We start from the raw sequence: 26,550 nt of genomic DNA on the forward strand, positions 1-26,550 counted from the left end.
TTCAGAAAAAACTTTTGTAGCAGGCATAATATTTTATCCACAACACTAGAGAGAAAAACATGTCTGATTCATTTCTTGAAATCAATTTTAATTTGCCCAAGGACAAAGGTAACAAGAAACTCCAGCTCAGTCATCATCAAATATGAATTTATTTAGCTTTTCATATTCTTCAAAGCATGTCCCTTATTAAGTGTTGGAAATTTTATAAAAGTTTTCAGAAGAAAATTAAGATCACCTGATCTTACTTCTTTTTCTCCTATGAGTTTTTTAGATAGTTTGAGTTAACTATCAATTACACAAATCTTCTATTTGAAAAAAATTTAGCAGATCACAAATTTAAAGCTCAAACCCAGATCCCTCCCCAGAGGTAACCAGAGCCATCAGTTTGATGTGGGTCCTTATGCATTTTCTATGCATTTGCACTTAGAAAACACCTATTATGGTGTTGTATTTATCATACTAGCATCAGTAATTTGCCATACCCTAATTTTCACTTCATCATGTGTCTTAGAGATCTTTCCATGTTAGTACAGAGGGATCCAAGCCACGCTTTTACACTGCTACATAATATTCTTTTATATGGCCTTTCCATAATTTATTAAGCAATTTCCCTATTAATGGATATTATAGATGTTTCCAGTTTTTCACTGTAAGAGAGTGATGTAATGGCCATGACTTCTTGTGCACCTGCAGGATATTCTCTAGGGAAGTGATTCCACATCTCATGTCATATAGAGAAAATGATAACATTTACATAGCTCTCTGGAGTAAAGCAGATCAATATGTGACTATGAAAAAAATCCATTATATGTGAATTATATTATGTAAGTACAATAAGAAAACATAATATAATGTTTTAGGGAAGATATTAAATATTTAACTTATAAAAAACTTCTAAAATAAATCTCAAAGATTTTAATGAGAAACTTAGCTACCTTTATGCAGAACGTTTGAAACTTGCTCCAATGTGATGCCCTGGGTTTAACCAAGGAGGTGTTCCAACACCTGGAAATTTATTGCCCCCTTTTACAAATGGGCCTGGGAACTATTGGAGGAATTCTGGTTCTAGATGCCCACGGAGCATGGAACACAACCCAATATGCAGCTAGGGGAATAGGAGGCCAGGTGGGACTCCTGGAGGTTGCAGCAGAAAAGGACTAGGAAAATAAGAATTTTATACTTTTTTAATCATTTACTTGTGTAAGCAAAATTTATGGATAATAACTGTTAAAAATTGTGACAGACTATTCTTCCCTCCATTTAATATGCTTGTCACCCTTATCAGAGAACAGTTGGCCATAGATGTCGGTGGATTCATTTCTGGACTCTCAATTCTATTCTGTTCGTCTATTTGTCTTTCTATATGCCAGTTCCACACTATTTTGAATACTGTGAATTTGAAGCAAGTTTGAAATCAGGAAATGTGAGAACTCTAACTTTGTTCTTTTTCAAGATCAGTTTGGCAGGAAGTGGATTTGGCTCAACTGATAGAGCATCCACCTACCACATAGGAGATCCAGGGTTCAAACCCAGGGCCTCCTGACCCATGTGGCGAGCTGGCCCATGCACACCGCTGATGCACTCAAGAAGTGCTGTGCCATGCAGGGATGTCCCCCGTGTAGGGGAACCCCATGCACAAGGAGTGCACCCCTCAAGGAGCCACCCCACGTGTAAAAAGCACAGGAGTGGCACCTCATACACGGAAAGCTAATGCAGGAAGATGACACAACAAAAAAGAGACACAGATTCCTGGTGCCACTGACAAGCATGCAAGTGTACAAAGAAGAACACACAGTGAATGGACACAGACAGCAGACAATGGGGCAGGAAGGAGAAATAAATTTTAAAATCTTTAAACAAAAAAAAAAGATCATTTTGGCTATTCAGGTTCACTTGTGATTCCATATGAATTTGAGGATTAGCTTTTCCACTTCTGCAAAAAAATGCTGCTGGAATTTTGGTAGAGACTGTGTTGAATTTGTAGGTAGCTTTGGGTAGTATGAGAATCTTAATATTAAATCTTCCAATTTATGAACACAGGATGTCTTGCCATTTACTTAGGTCTTCTTTAATTTCTTTCAGCAATGTTTCATAGTTTTCAGTATACAAGTCTTCCACCTATTTATTTATTCCTAGATTTTAAAAATTCTTTTAGATGCTATTGCAAATGAAATTATTTTCTTGATTTCCATTTCAGATTGTTCATTGCTGATGTACAGAAACACAACTGATTTTTGCTTGTTAATCTTCTACCCTGAAACTTTGCTGAATTTATTAACTCCACTAGTTTTCTTGTGAGTTCTTGGGAATTTCCTACATAAAGCATCATGTCATCCATGAATAGAGATAGTTGTACTTCTTCCTTTCCAGGCTGGATGTCTTTTATTCCTTTTTCTTATCTAACTGCTCTGGCTAGTATGGTGAGTTGAATAGCAGTCATAAAGGCAGTCATCCTTGTTTTGTTCCTGTTCTCAGGGTGAAGGTTTTAGTCCTTCATAATTGAGTATAATGTTAGCTGTGGGTTTTTCATATATGCCCTTTATAATGGTCAGGAAATTTACTTCTATTCATAGTTTTCCTGAGTGTTTTTATCATGCAAGAGTGTCAGATTTTGTAAAATGTCTTTTCTGCAACAATTGAAATGGTCATGTGAGATTCCCCCCCCATCATTCTATTAATGTGGTGTATTACATTGATTGACTTTCTTATGTTGAACCACCCATGCTATCTTGGAATAAATCCCCTTTGATGAAAATGCATAATCCTTTTACTAAGCTGGTGGATTCAGTTTGCTATATTTTGTGGAGAATTTTTGCATCTATAGTCAAAAGGGAAATGGGTCTAAAATTTTTTCTCCTCATTATCTGTGTCTGGCTTTGGTATCAGAGTAATGTCAGCCTCATAGAATGAGTTAGGTAGAGTTCTCTCCTGTCAAATTTTTCAAAACACTTTGAGAAGGATTGCTGTTAATTTGCCTTTGAATATTTGGTAGAATTCAACAGTGAAGCCATTCGATCCAGGGCTTTTCTTTGCTGGGAGATTTTGATTATTAATTCAATCTCTTTACATGTTATAGGTCTGTTGAATTTCTTCTTGAATCAGTTTAGGTAAATTGTGTGATTCTAGGAATTTGTCCATTTCATCTAGATTATCTGATTTCTTGCAAACAATTATACAGAGTATTCTCTTTAATGCTTTTAATTTCTGTGACAACAGTAGTAATATCTCTGCTTTCATTTCTGATATTAGTTGTTTGTATCTTTTTTTTTCTTTGCCAATCTAGCTAAAATTTTGTCAATTTTATTGATATTTTCAAAGAACCAAATTTTGTTTCAATTCTTAATTATTTTTCTATATTCTCTTTCATTTATCTTCATTCTAATCTTTATTTCCTTCCTTCTATTAATTTTTGGTTTAGTTTACTCTTCTTTTTCTAGTTCCTTGACTTGTGAAGTTAGGTTATTGATTTGAGATCTTTCTTTTAAAATGTATGTGTTTCAGCTATGAATTTCCCCCTGCATTATGAATGTAATCAATACCACTTGGAAGTGGTTAAATGAGAAATTTTAAGTTGTAAATATGCTACTACAATAAGAAAAAAGAAAATTTGAAAAGCTCACTAATATGTTTTGATTAAAAATGTATAGCCATTTCAAATATAAAATATTTTGTTCACCATTAAAATGAATTTTTAAATCAATATATTTTAGAATAATATTGTCCAATCTCCATAAATGATTCAGTGAGAATTCTTAAATTCAAGGAGTTTTATGTATATTTGGGGAGAATTGACATCTTTACAATAATAATTATGAAGTTTCTCTTTTTGTCCTTTACAGTTTAGTTTTCTCCATAAATTTTTGCACATTTCATGCTAAATTTATTTTGTGTCCTTTATAACATTTGTTGCTCTTAATTAGAAAATCCAAAGAGAGTCCGTTATCTAGCAAATCACAGGCAAATAAGGCAGTTTACCTCTTCCATTTAAAATTTTTTTAAAGATAGACAATGTTGGTTTTTTTAAAAGATTTATTTCTCCCCACCCCACCCCAACCCATCCCCCATTGTCTGCTCTTTGTGTCCATTTGCTGTGAATTCTTCTGTGTCTGCTTGTATTTTCATTAGGAGGCTCCAGGAACCAATCCTGGGACCTTCTGGAGTAAGAGAGAGGTGCTCATTCTCTTGAATCACCTCAGCTCCCTGGTGTGCTATGTCTTTTCTTGTCTCTCCTCTGTGTCTTTTTTTGTTGTGTCATCTTGCTCTGCCAGCTCTCCTGTGTGAGCCAGCACTTCTATGCAGGCCAGCACTCCATGTGGGCCAGCTCTCCTCTCAGGCCAGGTCGCCGCACGGGCTGGCTTGCCTTCACCAAAAGGCCCTGGGTATTGAACCCTGGACCTCCTATATGGTAGACCGGAGCCCAATTGCTTGAGTCACATCTGCTTCTTCATTTAAATTTTAAAAATATATTTATCTTTCTTACAGCATCGGTCATTGCTCCTTTTAAAACAAGAGCAGGAATCCTTGTCTTGCTCATGATTCTAATGAAAATACTTCTAATGCTTCATACTAGGTATAAAGCTTGCTCTAGGTGTTTGGAAGATATCATTTATTTAGTTAAGGCACCATCTTCTCCTAAATCAAGACATTTCTCCTAATTATGAATGGTTATTGAATTTATCAAATAACCTTTTGGTCTCTTTTGAGATTATTATGTTGTTTTTTTCTTCTCTAATCAACTAATTTAGGGTAAACTTCTGCCTTTTTTCTGGTTTATTGGATTGAAGGTTTGTTCACTGATTTTCAATCTTTTGTTTTTTTTTGCTGTTCTTGTCTAATAAATTCATTTATTGTGCCAATTTTCTCCGAAGAAATTTCTGGCCCAATACTACAGATTTTAATAATGATTGCTTTAATTATTCAGCTATAAATAGTAATTTACCTTCATTTTTGAGTATGATTTTAAATGTCCAGTTAAGTAGTCTTTTAGTGGGAGCTTCGTTTTGTTCAAGTGTACAGTAATGCAGTCAATGAATGTGTTGTGAGTTTTGATGAGATTTCTTTGTAGTCCAGTGTATACTCAATTTTATTACAACCAATTTTATTATGTCTTATATTCTCATATATATATAAACATAACTAAATGGAGATATAATGTAAGATTAATAGTAGTGGCTTTCTTTGAATAGTAAGATAAAAAGTGATGTTTTTATTTCAATTGTTATACTTTACATTTTCTATAGTTAGTATATCTTTTATGATTATGATTTCTAATGTAAAAAGCTATGTTTTCACATAATACAGTAATAAATTGGCATGACAACAATAGCATTTAAAGAATGAATTATATTATATTTGGTATAATTTTAAGAATACAGGACAGCATAGAAAATACATTAAAACATATTATGTCAAAATTAAAATTTTTAGAACTAATTGCTGCTGAAGGAAGAGTAGTTCAATTATATCCAGATAATTCATTTTCTGAGAACAACTGACTCTCAAAATATTCGGGATAAATGAAGTCAGATACCAACAAAACTCAAACTACAAATATATAAAGGCTGACATAGATAGGTGTACACAACCATGTAAAAACATTGTGTGTGTGCGCGCGCGCACGTGTGCAGTAGGGCAGGAATGTGAAGACAAGTAAATAACTAGATTTCCACAGTAACACAAATATTTTCAAGGGCAGACATCATAAAGGAGAATGATCCAATGTGCCGGCATCATTGACCTGATCATATGCCCTCAGATCTGTATGGCTAAAGTTATCATAAAGATAAAAAACTTTGGATTTTATTTTGAGAAATAAATTATATTTATTATATACAATGTATATTATACATAAAAAGATTAAAAGTTAAATGGTGGTTTTTTGCAGGGTTATGCTGATTCTATAGAATAAGACTAATTACACCACTTAGTACCACCATTATCCCTTCCCACAATTTGTTCTCACAGGAATGCAGTAAAATACTAGATGATTTTTTTTAAGATTTATTTTTATTTATTTCTCTCCCTTCCCTCCACACCACGCCCCCCCCCCCCCCCCCCGCCTCAGTTGTCTGATCTCTCTGTCCATTCCCTGTGTGTTCTTCTGTGACCGCTTCTATCCTTATCAGCGGCACCGGGAATCTCTGTCTCTTTTTGTTGCGTCATCTTGCTGTGTCAGCTCTCCATGTGTGCAACACCATTCTTGGGCAGGCTGCACTTCCTTTCGCACTGGGCAGCTCTCCTTACTAGATGATATTTTAAAGTTATGAAGATGAGGTAAAGAAAGAATAAACAATTGTAGTTTCCCTTATACTCCTCATATAAATCAGTCAACAAAGCTTATAAAATCTACATTATTAATCTGTCTCCAGATATTTCTCCCTCTGCATTCCCACCCCTACGGTCTTGGTCTAGACCCTCATTTTCTTACCTGGTTTACTGCAGGAACCTCTTACCTTATTCTCTCACCTTTAATCTTCCTTCCTCCAATTCAGACTCCACTAAGTTTCTAATGATAATTTTATAAAACACAAAACCAATCCTGTCACTTCCCTGCTTACTTCATTGTTTTGTTTTCTTGCATATACTCCCAATCTCACCCTCACACCCGCTGCAACCACCATCCTTCAAAGCAAATATCAACTACTTAGCTCATCATAACAGGTTCTCCAAGATCTGATCCAGGCCTAACTTCTGTCCTCATCCATTGCCTTCTACACACACACCATCAACATCATCATCATCATCATCATCTTCTTCATCTCTCCACACATCAGGCATTCTAAACACCTTACCATTTCCAGAATAGACACTGTTATTTCTGCCTCCCCCACAATACAATCTTGTTGCACCACCAGACTCAGATGCTTAGCTCATGCTTGAAATTGTACTGGTATTATTCTTTTTGCACCCCACAAATGCCTCCTAGATACTATGTAAAGCTATTCCTAGGCAGACCAAAATACAGTTTAAATATGTTATTTTGGAAAAAAAAAAAAGTGAAATAACACTTTGGAGTATAATAATTGAACCTAAAATGTTGATTGTAGATAAAAAATAGTAATGATAGGCTCTTTCAATTGTAGAACTGAGGTTTCCTATAGAAACTAATTACAATTTTGCAGATAAAGAATTAGGGGCAAAGTATTTTGATAAAATGTTTATTTTTTATAAAAAAATCAAGTCAACAATAGAAATATTAATACAGCTAATGATAATTGAAAAAAGAACTGCAAACCTTAAGTTACTGAAGCAGTTGATAAACAATCTACAATTTTTGAACTCCACTTTAACCATAACCAATATGTAAAATGCCCAAAATTGTCAAGGAAACATACATTTATTATCCTTACATAATTTAATGATTCCAATGTCCATTATTTGTCTTGAATAAGACTATAATACTCATCCCCATTGAAAATCTTCTCTATTTTAATTAATATTTAATTGTAGTATAAGTGACTGTATCAGTCATCTATTTCTACATAACAAACCTCCCCCAGAATTTTCTGGTTTAAACAAACCCATGTCTCCTAATTCTGTGATTTGGTAATTTGGTTTGTGTTCACCTGGGCAGTTTTACTATTCTCTGCTAGCCTCATTCGTCTATCTGTATGTCCTCAGCTGGGATGACTTCTTTCTAATTCACTCTGTCTCTCATTTTCCAGCAGGCTAGCATGGCTTTGTTCAAATGGCCATCAGGCAGTCTTCCAAGAAAAGGAGCAGAAACATACAATGCATCTTGATGTCTTCGTTTTGGCGTGGGACTAACATATTACCACTTCAATGCATTCTATTGCTGAAAGAGTCACAAGCTTAGATCAGAAACAAAAAGTCAGTAAAGATTCCACCTCTACCTCTTGGTAAAAGGAGCTGCAAAGACACGCTGCAAAGTTTGTGATTAGAGGAGAGTGGAAAATTGCAGCTCTGAGTTTTTAGAATGATTGTAAAGCTGAACCATAAGGCAGTTAAGTCTGGAATATCTTCAGTGTTAGATATGGTAATTGAACTTTTATTTGGTTCTTAATGAGGTGCTACCTAAGATTTTAGTTTAAGATAGCTGAGAGGTTCAGAGTTGATATATATGTCTCCATTTTTAAATATTCCCATGACCTTAAGGAGCACTTTAGTCAGGAGATATTCGTATTGTTTTCACACCTAGAATGTCATTCATTCCCAGAACTTGACTTAAAACTGCTCAGTCATCAATCACTTCCATTTAGGAAACTTCCCAATACACACATGACTTTACAGTTGGCTTTGATACCCTTCTGGTATTCCTAGCATTCCTCATATGTGCGGCAATTCTGTTTCCTTCGTTGAACTGTTAAAGTTTCCAGGAATGAGAATAAGCTTCATCTTAGCCCTCATTGCATAGGGCTCTCACTGCAGAGGCGTGCCTGGCACTTCGCAAAAGTTTAACGAATCAAAGACATGAGTGGGGGAACAACTATAGGTATTAAAAACAAGAGGAATGAAAACAAACTGTCGTGAAAATGCTTTAAGAGATCAGTCAAGTATAACGCAAAAGTAACTATCGATTCTCCAAAGCCTGCACGCCCACAACGGAGCTACACTGCACCTCAGGCCTCAGATGCCGTAAAAATAATGGCTGCTGTCGGTAGAGCAGATACAGCTTCTGGCTTTACGGCACCATCCGGGCGGGAAAGTGCCCGGCTGTCGGTTGGAGGGAGGGTCTTCGCCCCGCCCCCTCGCGTCTGTCTTCCGCGCATCCGGAAGGCGTGTTCCCGGCTCTCGGACCCAGTGCTGGGTGCCGGTTGAGACCCCGGTCCCCGTCGCCGGTGCCATGGAGGCCGCGGTAACTGCAGAAGTTGAAAATGAGGACGGCGACGGCGACAGCAATTGCGGGGACCTATGCTTCATGGACAAAGGCCTGCGAAGGTAAAGGGCGCCCCAGAGCTGGGACCGTGGCAGGAGGTGCGGCCCTGGGGACGGCGGGCGGCCTCAGCCGAGCCTTGGCGTAGCGCTGCTTTACTAAGAGGAGACACACTGGTCTGATTTCATCCTGCATTGCTCAGCCAAAAGTATCTTCTTCAGTGCCAGACCAAAGGAGCTTCTCCCCTCCTTTCCGCCCTTGACCTCTGCGCAGCTGTGCACACGGCTCTACCTACCTTGGAAAGTGTTTCACGACCTCCACCGCTTTCTGACCGATCCGCCTCTCTTCTGCTGGTTCTTTCCTCACTCGTCCTTGTTTCTTTGCTTGCGTTTTAAATGTTGGTCTTCTTGGGTTCCTGTCTTGTTCTCTCTGCTCCTTTTTACCTGACAAAAAATGCCAGCGTGGTGGAACGAGGGTTCGCGGCTCATCATTAGTTTTGTCGCATTTCTCTTTATTCCCAGGTAATTTCTTCTCCACAGAGCGCTGCCGTATATATATTAATATACTTTTTAAGTGATAAACAGGTACTTAGCTCACGGTTACCCTCTCTCGTGCAGCCCTACTGGTCATACAAGGTTTAGTTATGCGTTATTGATTTGTCCCTGTCTACCTTTCCAATCTCATCATGTACCATTTCTCTCTCCAGTTACACTGTGGTCAGCCACACTGAACAACAAGCTGTTGTTCTCCAAATACGTTTCTCTGTGCCTTTGAATATGCTGTTCTTTTGTGGCGTGCCTTCACCTGTTAAAGCATCTTGTCCTGGATCCTGATCCGAAATTCACCGAAAGACCCCAGGAAGATTTTTCAAAAGAAATATTTACATTTATATTCAATAATAATAGCTTCCATTTACTTAGTAATCTCTACTCATACGTTACCTGTAGTCCTTACAGCAATTTTGTAAGGTAGTCATTTACTCATTTTACAAATAATGAGTTTAAGACTAAGATTTAAACATCTTGCCTGACTTCATGCAACGACCAATTGAGCTTCAACCCATTTCTGTCTAGTTTCAAAGTCTTGTGCTTTTTTTACTGTACCATATTAACTGCACAGTATCAATTTACAGAAACTGAAACAAGTCAAAATAACTGGTTGTGTTAAGAGCCATTTAGAATATGTTAATAAAAAAACAATAAGAATTCAGTAAGGATAACAAGCTAGATAATTAGAAAATGGTTCAGTCACATCTAGAGGTTTCATATTAGGAAATCCTTTGTCTTCTGCCATCATGTGCTAACTCTGAAGACCAGGTCATGCGCTGGTGACTTGATGTCACATGCTGAATGTTTGTCTTTGTTTTTAAATTTGTGATTTTTTTTTAAGATTTATTTATTTCTCTCCCCTTCACACCCCCCCCCCCCGTCTGTTCTCTGTGTCCATTTGCTGCGTGTTCTTTGTCTGCTTCTGTTGTTGTCAGTGGCACAGGAATCTGTGTCTCTCTTTGTTAAGTCATCTTGCTGCGTCAACTCTCCGTGTGTACGGCGCCATTCTTGGGCAGACTGAAATTTCTTTCGCGCTGGGTGGCTCGCCTTACGGGGCGCGCTCTTTGCATGTGGGTCTCCCCTACGCGGGGGATACCCCTGCATGGCACGCATCAGCGCGCACATCAGCACTGCGCATGGGCCAACTCCACACGGGTCAAAGAGGCCCGGGGTTTGAATCACAGACCTCTTATGTGGTAGACGGATGCCCTAACCACTGGGCCAAGTCCGCTTCCCAAATTTGTGATTCTTAATGCTAATTTGGAGGCAAACCAGAATTGCTCATTTTCCCTTTGCTCTCTACTACCAGATCTTGGCTGCTAGATTTCTCACTTCCCTGCTTGCCAGTATCAGCTTTCTCTACAACTTTATGGTAGCTGCTGCAGTACCTACAACAAGTGCCAGTGACATTTTATGTCCCTTTTCCTGTCTTCCGTCTACCTATTTAGCAGCTCTGAACTAAGTGTCCTATAGTTCCTGTTCCTGTAACTACTATCATCAGGAGAGGTTCCAGTTATAAATAGCATATTTGAAGAAGTGAAGACTTGAGTTCTGTTTAGAGGAGGTACATTCTAAATTCCAACAAGGGAAAACAAAGATTTGATCGTTAAAAATAGCAGTAAATAGTAGTTTCTTTTGAGTGCAACTGCTTTCTGGATTAAACACCATTTGTAGACAGTGGAGAAAATAAGATCGTAAAGTCTGTTGTTGGATTTGGATTTATACCTGGGCTCTGTCCCATAATAACTACATGAACTTGAGCAAATTACATGAGTTTCATAAACTTCAGTATCCTCATTTGTAAAATGTGGCTGGTAATGATAACTACTGCTAATAGTTTTGTGAGGATTAACTGAGATGAGAAATCAGGCCAGAAAGGTTGTCATTTGCTTAGGAAACACACAAAGAAGTGGTGGAGTGCAGACTTGAATAGGGCATTATTATTCCAGTCTTTACAATTATTGAGTACTCTTCAATACGCCTTGCCTATATGCTGATCTGATAACCTTGTTTGCATATAGAAGGTAGGAAGGACCTGGGTTGGTGCCTCACTAGGTTGAGTTTCTTGTTTGTATGGTCCAAATACCTTTTGTATCAACTAAAATTGTATATTGTTTTTACTTTCTTTCCTTGATTAGGTATTTCTTTCAGCAGTCACCCTTAACCCTAGAAGAGAAAGGAAACTTAATGCTGAAACTGTTCTACTTCTTACCGTCAGACCTCTTATATTTTGTATTCTTCCAATCACGTCATTTGTCTTTATTATAAATACTTAGTTTTAAACTTATAACTATGCTGAATCTTATAAGGCATTTCAAGGCTACCACAATAGGAAAGAGTTTATTCTAGAATAAATAGCACATACTTATTATCTACATGCTGATTGGTTAATTGTAATTATTTGGTCATGCTTTTAAAATCCAATTGTACTTGTTTTTTATAATGTGTATTTTCTTTTGTAGCATATCAGAGTTATCTTTAGATTCAACCGTTCATACCATCAATCTTCACTGCAACAATATCTCCAAGATTAAGGCCATTGATCATGTTTGGAATTTACAGCATTTAGACCTGTCATCTAATCAAATAAGTCAAATTGAAGGGCTAAATACACTGACAAAACTATGCACTTTAAATTTGTCCTGCAATTTGATCACAAGAGTAGAAGGTTAGTGATTTTCATGTAATACTTTGCATAAGGCAAATTATTTAAGTTCATTTTTCTTCTTGAAAAAATGGAATAAATGCTATTATAAACTTTTGAAAACTAACCCTAAATTTATTACATAACAAAGTTTCAGGTAAGTATCAATTTTTTAAAACATTTTTCAAAATCCCATTAAACTTTATTTTACTATTGTCAGACTGTAGTTGTTTTGTGATCTGATTCTCTCTGTAATTAATCTCTTAAATCCGATAAAGACTTTTTACATTTTTATTTTATCTATTTTATTTTATTTTAGGACTTGAAGCACTAACTAATCTGACTAGACTGAATTTATCTTATAATCACATAAATGATCTTAGCGGTAAGTAGGTATGCTTATGTTTTCTGTAATGCTAAATATTTACCACATATGATGAATTACTCTTACCCAGAATGTTGGAATACTGAATAATAATTTAATTTTTGACAAAAAAATCTCATCTAGAGAGTGTGTTTCAGTTGTAATTTCTTTTGGGTAGTGCCAAAGCTACAGGTGATTAAAAAATAGGAGGAATAAAGACAGTGGTGGTTTGTAGCTGTGGCTCAATCAATTGGACTCCTGTCTACCATAGGGAGGCCCTGGGTTCCTGTCCCAGGGCCTCCTTGTGAAGGCAGGCTCGCCCACATGCATTGGAGTGCTGCCCGGCCGACCAGCGCTGCAGAGAGCCAACTCAGCAAGGTGACGCAACAGAAGAAGAGCACATAGTGAATGGACACAGAGAGCAAAAACAACAAGCAAGCCGCAAGTGGGGGGGGGGGGCACGTGGAATAAATAAGTAAAAAAATTTAAAAAATTTAAAAATACAGAGGAATGCACAGCAAATGGACACAGAGAGCAGACAGCAAGCAAGCCACAAGTTGGGGGGATAATAAAAAAAAAATGGGAAAGGACCAGTTTGGAGGAATCATGCCTTAATCTTAGGTAATTAATCAAGATACTGTTATATAGAGAATGATAGTTCCTACAGAACTTTATGTGAGGATGATGTTTTTATCTGTACTGTCCAGTGTAGCAGACTTTAGCCATATGTTGCCGTGTGTGGATACTGAATACTTGAAATGCAGCCAGCTCAATAAGGAGCTAAATTTTTAATATTTCATTTTAATTGGATTTAAATAGCTAAACGTGGCTATTGGCTACCATACTATACTGAACAGTGTATATAGAGTATTCCAAAGACTTTTAAAATAAGGATATTTGAAAATTATTTTTTCTTTTTGTCTGTAGCATGTCCAAGAAGTTAAAAATTATGGTTTTTTTTTCATTGAAAAGGTAACTGATAAAATACATGAAGTTTCATGATTATTCTTACAACAAGTAAAAATTCCTTTAATTATCATCATAGTTCTTTTCAGTGTTTAAAATGATCTTATTCAGTTCACTTGTTTTTCTCCCTCACTAGAAAAATACTACCCTATACTAGGTCCTTAGAATACAAAAAAAAAACACAACAAATTAGTTCCTACCCTTAATTGAAGTAGCAACAATATTTTCATTTTTTAAACATTTTCCCCCAAAGACTTGGAAGTATTAGAAAGGGATTTAACCCTAGGTCTGTCACTTCTTTGTGATATTGGGCATTTTACTCTTTGATTATAATTTTCTAATCTTAAAATGAATATTGGACTAGATAGTTGATTAATTCATTCAGCAAATATTTATAGGAGATCACTGTTATCAAACATTCTGTAGTGATGGGGTGGAGGTGGGAGAAGCAACAACAAAGTCCGTGCTGTCACAGAGCTTGCTTGCATTTTAGTGGGGAAGAAAAATAAGTCATGTTAACATCCTTACCCCTCCCCCAAATGAGCAAAAGATATGATTAGAAACCTCACCAAGAAAATATACAAATGACAAGTAGGCACATGAAAAGATTTGCTATCCATTAAGTACTAAGAAAATGCAAATTAAAACCACAATGAGGATACCACTCACACCTGGAATAGCTAAAATAAAAAAACGGATAAAACAATGTGTTGGTGAGATTCTGGCTCAACAAGAACTTGGATACATTGCTGATAGATTTCAAAATAGTACACCCACTTTGGAAAAGAGTTTGACAGTTTCTTATACTGTTAATACACTTAGCGTACAACCATATAATCTCACTGCTAGGTATTTACCCAAGAGCAATAAAAACACAAGTACACACAAAGACCTGTACATGAATGCTTGTATGATTATATAACTTTTCATTTAATCATGTTTATATCACTATTATCTCCAAAAAGTGGAAACCACCTATGTATCCATCAACTGCTAAATGAATAAACAAATTAGCAATCAATCCATACAGTGGAACACCACTTGGCAATAAAAAGAATTGAACTGTCGATACGTGCAGCAACAAGGGTCAATCTAATAGACTAAATGAAAGGAGCCAGTCATATAAGGCTTGTCTAATTCCATTTATATGACATTCTGACAAAGGCAAAGCCAGTGGGGCAGAAATCAGATCAGTGGTTACCAGAGGCTGGAGATGGGGGGAAAATACAAAGGGACACAAGGAACTTCTGGGGGTGATGGAAGTGCTCTGTGTCTTGGTTGTAGTGGTGGCTACACAACTGTATATGTTAAAGTACAAAGAGCTCAACACCTAAAAAAGGTAAATTTTAGAGTGTGTAAATTAAAATTCAATAAACTTGACCTATCAGGTAGTGATAAGAACTATATAGAAAGCAGTTGTGGCTCAACTGATCGAGCATCCACCTACCATATGGAGGGTCCAGGGTTCGATACTCAGGGCCTCCTCACCTGTGTAGTGAGCTGGCCCATGCACAGTGCTGATGCACCCAAGAAGTGCTCTGCCACACAGGGGTGTCCACTATGTATGTGTGCCCCACACGCAAGGAGAGCTGCCCTGCGCAACAAAAGTGCAGCCCGCCCAGGAGTGGCGCCACACACACAGAGCTGGCACAGCAAGATGACGCAACGAAAAGAGAGACATTCCCGGTGCCGCAGACAAGAATGCAAGCGGACACATAAGAAATACAACAAGTGGACTCAGAACAGACAATGGAGGGGAAGGGGAGAGAAATAAATAAAAATAGATCTTAAAAAAAAAAAAGATGCAACCCTGTAAGTTCTATGTAATTCTAAGAGTAATATTTCATATGTTCAAAAACATTTCAATAAATAACAGCCACTTACCTGATAAGAATGTATAAAGACACTAAGGTGGGATCAAGCTTTGCATGTGAAAAGAACATTAGGAAGGCTAGTATGTCTGGAGCATAGCAAATGAGAGGTTAGAATGCCAAGAAGAAATGGAAAAGTAGGCAGAGGCCAGATCACACAGGATTTCATAATTAAGGTAAGTAATTTGCATTTTACTCTAGGTGCTGTAGGAAGATAGTTTTAAGCAAGGGAATTACACGATAGAATTTATATTTTATTTTTTATTGTTTCTTTTAAAAAAAAAATAGATCACAGAAAATGTTACATTAAAATGAGGTTCCCATATACCCTACTCCCCACCCCCAGAATTTATATTTTTAAAAGATCACTTTGGCTGCTGAATGGAGAATGAATTTAGGTGGGCAAGAGTGGTAGTCAGGAAATCAGTCAGGAAGCTATTCTAACGGTCTTAGATGTGAAATGATGGAGAGATGGACTAGTGTGAAAATATAGGGGGGGGAGATAAGGTTTTGCAGGTGGAGTTGCTGCTCAATTGGGATGAGGAAGTGTAAGGGAAAGGAATCAAAGAATGAGTTTTCTCTGGAGTAACGAGGAAATGATGGTATTGTTACTAGCATGGGGAAGATGAGAGCAGGAGGAGCAGAATTAGAGATGAAAGAATGAGAATCAAGGATTCTATCCTTGAAATCCCTGTTGCACATATGTGTATATGTTAAAAGGTTAATACAAGGCATATTGAAGTAACTGATAATGGTGAGTAATGTCACATGTATGGGGAGTGCCACACTAAGCAAACTATAAAAGGATTCTTTGGGGAACAGTGTAGAATACATCACAAACTCCTTCCATTAAGAAGATTGCTCTGAGGCAGGAAAGGAAAGTGTAAATGCATGAGGGCCTATGCTGGCAGTGTACATGGCACCTCTCTACCACTGCTACAGTGGAAATCAGCGGTGGGCCAAGGAGATGAGGTACCAGGCACCAATAGCGTTAGCTGCAAACCAATTTCCATCATAAACCTATTTCCATAAACCAATGTTCTGGATAGTCTCATGCAAGAAATCTTATCAGGGAACTAAATCAAGTGGGTGCTATTTGTATTTATCTTAGCTGAAACTAACAAAATTGAAGTGCATCACAGTATTAAGTCTGTTAATCAAAAATGTTGTGACAGTTTAAAGCCATTGCTTTATGCTTCTCAATGTAATTGTATGCATTGGCCTTGGTGGGGGGAGAGGGGGCTGCATACGTTTCTTCTTTTGTTTGAAAAGTACCAGAGCTTGGGAATTGGGGCTGAGGCCTCAGAAAGATGCTATCCTTGTGTTTCTTCAAAACAGCCAAAAGCTTTGGTGTTGTTCCTTTGTCTCTCAAAATATAACACATGTAACGTTTATTTTTAATTAGCTGTCAGAAAAATGATTGCTGTGGCATCAAAATAACTTTTTTCCTATTGCAGGGTTTATGCTTCTCCATGGACTGAAGCATAAACTTAGACATATTGACCTACATAGTAATTGTGTAGATAGTATCCATCACTTACTTCAGTGTATGATAGGATTGCACTTCTTGACTAATCTTACTTTGGAGAAAAACGGAGACGATAATCCTGTCTGTCATTTACCAGGTATGAACAATTTAATACTTTTTAAAATGGTTGATATTCAAGGCTTCTTTATTTTCTCAAATTGGTGTTTTGATCCCCTTTTATTTATTCTGTCTGTAGAAAAACATAGTTGCAAATAAAGTAAGACGTATTGCTGTTAAAAAAAACATAAGGCTAACAGACTAGTAATTCTCTTATTTAGACAGTTTATATTTGATAAACGAATGCCTCAAAATTATATTACATCATTATTGTATATTCTTATAATACTTTGCAGCCATAAAGAATATACAGAAGCTCTATCAGCTGATAGGCAATTGTCTCCAAGATACATTGTTAAGTAGAAGAAAAGCATACAAGTTGCAAAATTTTATAATAATCAGCTAAAATTTGTGTGAAAATGGGTAACTTATATACATATTTGTTGAGTATATAAATAAAATTTCTGCAAGAATACACAAGAGACTAATAATGACTTCTAGAAAAGAGAACTTGTAACTGGGAATCAGGAAATGTTTGGGAAACTTTTTACTGTGTTCCTTTTTGAAATTTATGCCATGTCAATGTATTACATTATTGAGAAGTAAATGGCTTTTGTAAAAAAAAAAAAAAAGCTTATATCTAATGTAATGTATAAATAATGCTACCAAAGTGCCTTGTGATCTAATTTCAGATCATTGAAGTTGGTAAAGATTGCAAAGATAAAGCAAAACAGACTGCCATTTCTAGAGCTTACTTATTTTGAATTGCTTTACCAAACCATAAGACAGAAATGAATAGAATATGAATATATGTTCTGAAGATCTGCTGGGGTAGAAGTTGGCTACAGAGGCTCCATTCTTTCACTAATATGTAGCTATAAGAAGGCTTTTCCCAGCAGGGAAACCTTTTTTTTTAAGGAGATACCAGGGATTTAACCCAGGAGGACTCATACATGGGAAGCAGGCACTTAACCACTGAGCTACATCTACTCCCCAATGAGAGTTGGTTTTTTCATTTGTTTTGAGAGTTGGTTTTTTCATTTGTTTTTAAGACATACTGGGGATCGAACCCAGTACCCCATACATGGGAAACAGGTGCTCAACCACCTGAGCTACATCCACTTCCCAGAAACCTATTTTGATAATTTTATTTCACAAAAGAGTATAATAGATTTGAGATAAATTTTCCTAAGGCCATATAAAATGATGAAGTCTTTCTGAAAATCAGAACAAATAAGTTTTGAAGAAAACCTTATTTTGAGAAAAACTTTATTTTTCTTTTCTGTGCTAGCCTACAGGTTGGATTTTTTTCTGTAACAATCTTGCCTCAAGAACTTCTAATTCCTACATTTGAGCCTTTGTTTTTACTTTCTTTCCTTGATTGGGTATTTCTTTCAGCAGTTACCCTTACCCTAGAATAGAAAGGAAACTTACTGCTGAAACTATTATACTTCTTTCCATCAGACCTCTTATATTTTGTATTCTTCCGATCACTTCATTTGTCTTTATTATAAATACTTAGTTTTAAACTTATAATTAAGCAAAATTAAAGTGTTCCTATTAGGTCAAATACCAAATTAATATTAATCAGACATTTCTTATGTTTAATTGTTGTTAAGGAAAATAAAATAAACATATTATTCTTGAATACTTAATAGAGTCCCTGTCTTTATAAAGTTACTCAGTTTAAGGGGGGAAGGAGAGGATGTTAATTTTACTAATGCTTAAGGCTTCACTGGGGAAATTATGGCTCTTTGGTTATGCACATCATCCTGGTTTATGTTTATATTAGATTAAAAATAAGACATTTTTTACTTCCTACCTAGAGTAAATTGTTGCTGGTGTCAGACATTTCTAATGAAAAGTTAAATCCAGAGGGTAAGAGTTTAACTTTCTGACCTTCCTCAGGAGGGTTTTTTCCAGAGGGTATTTTCTTTTATATTTCATTATTACATGCTAAAGAAGGAATACATAACCTTTATTACAAGTATATTAGTTGAATTTGAAATTAATTTTATCATCCAGGTTATATCTGGTAGTTGACTGATTTATTAGCTTACTCTAAAAATAATTAACGTCTTGGTATTTTAATGTTTGAGTTTTTGTTTTGAATGATTTGTTTCCAAGGATACAGAGCGATTATCCTCCAGACTTTGCCTCAGCTTAGAATCCTGGATTGCAAGAACATATTTGGGGAACCATTAAATTTATCAGAAATAGATACATCACACCTACAGTGCTTTGAAGGTCTTTTGGATAATTTAGTTTCTTTTGATTCTCCCCAAAATATAAGTGAAGATGAGGTATAGTAATTGTGTTTTTTTCTAATATAAAAGATGCCTTCTGATAGTAATAAATGTAAATTAAGATTTTGGTTTGTTTCTGTTGCAGATCGTTGATAGTATACCAGTGGTAACATCGAACATTGATCAGTTAGCACCTTTGGATCAATTTGAAAGCACACCTACAAATACTGCTTTGACATCTTTTGTATCTGTGTGTCCATCTTCTGAACCAGAGAAAATTAATCATAAAAATGATTTTCAGGATGAAATGCAACTTGAGAAATTAGATAATCAAATTTTGCAGCTTCTCAGTGAAGTAGGTATTTTTCCAACTTTTCCAAAGTAATATGTGCTTATTGAAGAAAAGATATTTAAAAAGATGTAAAATAAAACAACCTGACCAACCAGAAACAATTTATAATTTAAATCATGGGCATATGTATTTATTTTTGCCTTTGCAGAGATAGAATTCTATTATAGTACTAATTGTACAGAGTGAGGTAACAATTTTTTCACTTATTTTCCGTTAATGTTGAGAGATACATATATAAAAATCTATATATTTCTTAGGAGAGTTTTTAATGTCCACTGATTTAACTAATCCTATTGCTGAATTTAGAAATTCTTAGCAGTTTTTGTGCTACTAAAAATATTTTGAAGCTATATCTTTGTTCACAAACATGATTATTGCTTTAGAATAAATTCTAGAGATAGGAGGGAAAGATAATGTTATTACATTTCTGGCCTAATTTGGATACTTACTGCTGTATTGCCCTATAAAGATCCTACCAGGCTCCTTAGGACTTTCTTTGTGACAAACCGTTCTTAGTCCCTCTTACCAATTGTACTGTTGTCTTTCCTTAAATCTTCATTATGTAGTTTCTTTGCTTTGTTATATAGCACTTTACATGGCTTCTACCTTCCTTAACTTGTTTCACCTCAAGTAAGCTGAGAGCTCTTTGAACTCAATGTTTATCAATACAGAGGATATATGAGTTATTTTTGGCCTTTGCTGTCTCTTCATTTTAATTGTCAAAACCACTTCTAGAACTCATAACAAGAATGACAAGTTAATTTACATAATTCCTGCTTCAATTCTCCTTTCCCAGCAGGCATTCACCTAATTAATCTCTGCTTTCCAGATATATAATCCTGCTCATTCTCTGGTCTTCAGAATCTATGGACTATGTAAATGAATAAAATTCTCAGAATTTACTGCTATCTGCCTCTCCACCCCTCACTCAGGATTCTTGCTTTTGTTCACAGTGACATTTGTTTTGTGTGGCAGCACACCTCCCATAATGCAATGGAGTATTATTTTGTTTTCCCCCTACTTGGATGTGGGATTAAGAGATAGTGGTATAGGCCAGAGAGGCTATTAATCAAATATCAGTTTGACCTAGAAATTTGTACTTAAATTTTAGTATTCAATTTTTTTTCCTCAAAATAAGAGGGGAGAGAGGAAAATACCTATGGGATAATTATAAGTCAGTGGGTTTCTAATAATCCTGAACTATTACAATGGCTATACTACTAGCAATGCTGAACTTACTCTACCAGTCTTCGCGAATTACTATAAAGCAACAGAAATGAAGAAATCAAGACGGTGTGCTTTTGGCATAAAGTTTTAAAATATTTATCAAAGAAACAGGAAAAGAAACTGAAGATATACTCAGCAATGTGCAAAGTAACTTGACTTATTTAACTAAAGCACCAGAGTAATATATTGGTGAAAAAAAGCCTTTACAACAAGTGGTGCTGGGATGACTGAATATCTATATGGGGGGTGGGGGTGATGACCTTGAACCCCTACTACACACCATATACAAAGACCTAAGTGCGAAAGTTAAAACCATAAGTTTTTAACTTATGGTTAAAAGATAACACAGACGTATAGCTTCTGTGATTTGGTATACACAAAAGTCAAAGGAAGCAAAAACCATGAAAGAAAGAAAAAGATGATAAACTAGACTTCATCAAAATTAAAAACTTTTGCTTTTCAAGAGAATACTAAGGAAATCAGTAGACAATCTACAGACTGGAAGAAAATACTCACAAAATATATATTTGAAAAAATGCTATCTAGGATATATTTATGTTCCATCTTCCTCCCAATATTACTTTGTGTATTGTATAGATAGCTACTTTGCAGTTCTGTAAAATTTTAGAATTGGCTTATTGATTTCTACAAACAAACAAAAACCCTGCTGACATTATGGTTCAGATTGCATTGAATCATTAGATCAATTTGAGAATTGATAACGTTAATAACTCGGATCTTTGAACATGGTCTGTATCTGTACTTGTTAAGATTTTTTTACATTGCTCTCAGCAATATATGTAATTTTCAGCATAGAAGTTCTTTACATCTTTTGTTAAGCTTATTTTGAAGTATTATATGTTTATTAGCATTATCGTATATCAGACTTTTTATATTTCATGTCCCAACTGGTTGCTTCTCGGATATAGAAAGATAACGGATTTTTGTATATATACTTTTTATCCTGTGAGTTTGCTGAACGTACATAGTTTAGTAGTTGTTTGGTAGCTTCTTAATGATTTTTTATATAAATAATCATACAGAGACAATTTCCCTTCTTTCCCTATTTTATGCCACTTATTCCTTTTATTCTTTATTGTAACAGTTTAAATGCCCAATGTATTACTGGAGAGAAATGGTGAGAGTGGGCATCCTTGCCTTGTTTCTGATCTTAGGAGGAAAGCAGTCAATGTTTCACCATTAAATATAATGTTAACGGTATGTTTTTCATAGGTGAACTTATCAAATTGAGGAGTTTCCTTCTATTCCCGTTCGCTGAGTTTGCTGAGGTTGTTGTATATCAAATACATTTTCTGCATGTCTTGAAACAATCATGGCTTTCTTTTTTTTTTAAGATTTATTTTTTTATTTATTTCTCTCCCCTTCCCCACCCCCCAGTTGTCTGCTCTCTGTGTCCATTCGCTGTGTGTTTGTCTGTGACTGCTTCTATCCTTATCAGCGGCACTGGGAACATGTGTTTATTTTTGTTACATCATCTTGTTGTGTCAGCTCTCCGTGTGTGGGCAGGCTGCACTTTTTTTTGTGCTGGGCCGCTCTCCATAACTTATGGGGCTCATTCCATGCGCGTGGGCCAGCTCCACACGGGTCAAGGAGGCCCGGAGTTTGAACCGTGGACCTCCCATGTGGTAGGCGGACGCCCTATCCATTGGGCCAAGTCCGCTTCCCTTTCATGGCTTTCTATTGATTTCATTGATACATCTTTGAATGTTCATGCATTTCTAAGATAAACTCCGCTTAATCTTTTCTTCCACATTCTCTCTTTCCCTCTTTTTAGGATTCCTGTTACACACATGTTAGAACTCTTGATATTGTTCTTGAGGACAATTCTCTAAGGCTGTGTTCATTTATAACATTTTTTCTCTCTAGTCTTCTTGTTTAATATTTTCCATTGACCTTGTTTTCAAGTTCACTTACTCTTTCCTTTATCATTTCATTAGGTGGTGAAGGCCAGCCATTCAGTTTTTACTTCAGACTTTGTATTTTTGAGTTGTTGGGATTTCCATTTTTTAATAGTTGCTGCTGAGTTTTCTTTTCATTCATGACAAGCATATTTCCTTTTATCTCATTATTATAGCTATGATCATTGTTTTAAAATTTTTGTCTGCTTTGTTCTACCATTTGGGTCATCTCAAGTTTGCTTTCCTTTGATAGCCTTTTCTCTTGAGAATTTGTCATATTTTCCTGTTCTGCATGTAGTGAGTAAATTTGGATTGTTGTGAATGTTAGTAGTGGAGACTTTTGGGTTTTTTTATTTTTTATATTCCTCTAAAGAGAGTTGATATTTTTGTTTTAGCAATTATTTACCATGTTTTTGTCAAACTATAAATTTATCTCTTGAGAAGCAGTTCAAATCTCAGATCATTTATTTTATCGTTCACTGGGCTACTTCCAGTCTACTCAGTACTGCCCTCTCTTTGTCTTCAAGTGCCAGAGTTTGGTTTTCTTACCTACATGGTGTTTAGACTTCTTACATGGTGTTGATTGGGGTATACTCTCAGACCGAAAACCATAAAAAAAAGACATACCCCATTTAGTCAGATACCCCCTAGATTAAACCTGCTTTTGTTTGTCATCTGGGACCTTCAGGTAGTTTTTGTTCATTCTTATTTTGTTTAGTTTGTGTTTTCTCCAGAGTTTATAGTTTTTATCTGTGGGAGGATAGAAGTGTAATTGTCCATACCTGAAACTGATTTCTTGTCTTTAATTTCAAATATATCTAGTTTTCTAAATCCTTAATCTGATAAAAACTCATAATATTTTAGGAAATTTGGTATTTTAAACTTTCCTACTGAACTGAATTTTTAACAAACTTTGTTGTCATATTTTTCTCCTAGACTTCCAATTGTTTATTAGATAATGTTCCTGAGAAAGATGTTAGGCCAAAAGGAGACACAGATGTGACTTCTGAAAGTGACTTTGGAAACAGAAAAGAAAGCAGTAGAAAAATTCCTCGAAGATCAAAAATCCCGTATTATTCCAGAACTACTCAAAATTTTAAGCACCACAGTAAAAACAGCTCTTTTATAAGGTACCTTTTGTGGTTTTAGAAAATTCAAATAAGGCATACAGTCAGAAGTAAATATGGCTGGCTGCTTCTTAAAAGCTATCTCATGCTCATATTTATTACTTTACTAAGGTCAAAGATTTGACTTTTTAAGCCTGGCCAGCTTAAGTTTGGTCAGCACATTCATAAAAATTTATAATAGAGGATCCATTATTCTGTGATAGATTGTCATTGCCTAAGTTGTAAATTAACATGTAAAATCAAAATACCACTGTATTCACTTACAGTTGGAAATAGACTGTCATAGGAGCCAAATTCACTTGGGTCTACATGACTAGCCTTTTCTCTCTCTGTAGGCAGATCTAGATGGGAAGCCAAATCCTAATCAGATGGTACTTACTGAGCTTAAGATCAAAGGTGAATAAGGTGATCCTGTTTATTTCCATCAGGGTAAGATAGTCTGATGCTTATATTTTCACAATAGGGATCAATCATTCAATTTAGTTATTATGGTCAGGACATACTACCCTGGAATTTCTCTGGTCTCTGGCTATTAACATTATCTATCCCAATCCATTATTGTCCATTTTAAACTATTTTTCCAAATTCTTGGGGATCACCATACCTTAGCCCCAAGTATTGACAGTACTTTGTAACTTATTCAAACCATGTCCAAGAATTCTACCCTACTTCCAATATGTTGAACAGTGAATATTGAATAGTGAATATTTATAGAATAGTCATCTTTTAAAAATCTTAAGGTTCTTCCTTACTAATCATTAACAAAGCACTCATAAAATTCACGAAGCAGTTTGTCTAAGTTACTTTTTTTGATGAATATCCTTTTTTTAAAAAGCTGTTTGCATATGTGACTACAAATGTAAAAAAGAACACCATACTTTTCTTTGAGTTATTTCTTGTGTTTTATTCTTTGCAGTTGTAATCGTAAAATAAAACAACCTTACCTTAGAGATTTATATGTAAGAACATCTTTTGCTAACTCTAATACAGTAGAAGAATCAGAAGAGCAGAAGACTGAAGTAATTAAAGTAGATCCAAGTAGCTCAGAAGACACCACTTACCGGGTATGATTTAGGAGATTAAGAAAAAATGAATTAGAATAATCTTGGTTTTAAAACAAATAAGTCCCCTAAAGTTATGCATGTTTTTCTATGATTAAAAACTATATATATTGGTTATAATTTTATGGGAATGATGAGAATGGGTTATGTTTCCCCTCCTGATAACCAAAATTTGTGTAATGTCATTATTTTTGTAATTTTAAAAGGAATGGAAATTATGCATCTATTTAATATCAGGTTTAGGTACAATCGTGTATTATAACCTGTAGAGGGAAAATAAATTTTTTTTCCTTCATTTAAATAAAATCTAAATGTTTTCCCCAAGAGTAAATTTAGAGTAAAATCTTAGGTTACAAATAAAATCTGAACTATGGCAAAATTTTAGTAAGATATCCCTAATTTTCTTTTTCTTCTATAATTCCGAAGTATGAAAATTTCTACACAAGTAGCTTATTATTGTAATGGGAAGTTTGGTAACTTTTGGCAAGTCACTTAACTTCTTTGGTCTTATTTTTCTCATTTTGAGGAAAAGAATAGATGGCACTAGGTAATATCAGGGGTCCTTTTCAACTTAAAAGTTGCATTATCTACATTTTCATATAATTATTTTTTAAAGCATTGGTTCCTAGCTTTTTTGTGTCTCAGATTCCTTTAAACATCTCAAGAATTCTACAGGTACTCTCCTCAGAGTCATCTGTTTTTAAGCACACTTAACTTTTAAAGAAGCTGTGTGTAATTTCAGAGTTTTCATGGACTCTCCTAAAACTCTATTTTGGACTGATGATCCCAGGTTAAGAGATTATAGAAGAATTTAAAAATTCTTCACTATTTGCTTTAGCAATTCCATGTTGTTTATAATTTTATAATACAGGTTAGTTTGCTATTTTGTATTTTTTGTTAACTTGCCCTTATTTTGATTGTTGAAATATTTTATTGTAATGTGTACCACTCTTCAAATAATAGAATTGCCTTTTAAAATAATTATTTCACACCTTTTGTGCCTGTTGGTCTCTTCCCCCGTTCTCAAGTTTGGGTGCTCTAAATTGAGAGAACTGATGATGGTAATGATGACATTGATATTAATGGTAACTAACTTTTTATTTTGTGGTTATGTTCTAGGCACTATTCTGTATGTTTTGCTTACATTAATTTGTTCAATACAACAATTCTCTGAAGTAGATACTATTATCCCCATATTTTAAATGAGAAAATTGAGGCATGAGAGGTTAGGTAACTACTCCAAATTCACATACCTCTTGTTTTCTTTCAGTCCCTTGTTGAACAACTAGATCAAGAGAGAGAGAAGAGATGGAAAGCTGAACAAGCTGAAAAGAAACTTATTGATTATATTGATGAACTGCATAATCATGCAAAAGAAAAAACAGATATTCATAGCCTGGCTCTACTTACCACAGATAGGTAAGAGAAAAGTATATAAACTCAGAGAGACTTCATAGTACAAAGAATACGGAACTTGAAATTGGAATACCTTACATTAAACCTACTTTAATTTAAAACACCATAGTGTGACTAAAAATAATATACCTGGTTTTAGTTTGATTTGAACTAATTCTTTTAAGAGATTTAGTGCTTTATTACCTTGATACATAAAGTGATTTAATTATTTGAATCTTCAAATGGCAAGTTGTCAGTTGTATGAACAAATAAGTAAATAAAGAACAAAGAGACTAGAGCAGGGCTTGGCAAGCTTTTTCTGTAAAAGGCCAGATTGTAAATTTTTTAGCCTTTGGAGGAGCCAGAGTCTCTGTTACAACTATTCAAGTCTACCATTGTAACACAAAAGCAA

General features: G+C 35.4%; 1 protein-coding gene across 2 annotated transcripts in view; it reads left to right on the forward strand.

Annotated features, from left to right (window-relative positions):
- The first annotated feature begins 8,588 nt into the window (after nucleotides 1–8,588).
- Nucleotides 8,589–26,550, forward strand: part of LRRCC1 (leucine rich repeat and coiled-coil centrosomal protein 1) — a 51,364-nt gene continuing 33,402 nt past the window's right edge. The window contains exons 1-9 of one of the 2 annotated variants that reach the window (XM_004474767.4): nucleotides 8,589–8,898; nucleotides 11,844–12,049; nucleotides 12,345–12,410; nucleotides 16,684–16,851; nucleotides 18,939–19,114; nucleotides 19,203–19,412; nucleotides 23,492–23,685; nucleotides 24,599–24,746; nucleotides 26,014–26,162. In XM_004474767.4, the coding sequence (XP_004474824.1) occupies nucleotides 8,804–8,898; nucleotides 11,844–12,049; nucleotides 12,345–12,410; nucleotides 16,684–16,851; nucleotides 18,939–19,114; nucleotides 19,203–19,412; nucleotides 23,492–23,685; nucleotides 24,599–24,746; nucleotides 26,014–26,162 (1,412 nt within the window). In that variant the 5' untranslated portion in view covers nucleotides 8,589–8,803. Of the gene's footprint in view, nucleotides 9,355–11,843; nucleotides 12,050–12,344; nucleotides 12,411–16,683; nucleotides 16,852–18,938; nucleotides 19,115–19,202; nucleotides 19,413–23,491; nucleotides 23,686–24,598; nucleotides 24,747–26,013; nucleotides 26,163–26,550 lie in introns of both variants that reach the window. The other variant, XM_058275689.2, reaches the window with a different exon arrangement.

The sequence above is a fragment of the Dasypus novemcinctus genome, chromosome 14 (genome assembly GCF_030445035.2).
Source record: "Dasypus novemcinctus isolate mDasNov1 chromosome 14, mDasNov1.1.hap2, whole genome shotgun sequence".
Classification (NCBI taxonomy): Eukaryota; Metazoa; Chordata; class Mammalia; order Cingulata; family Dasypodidae; genus Dasypus; species Dasypus novemcinctus.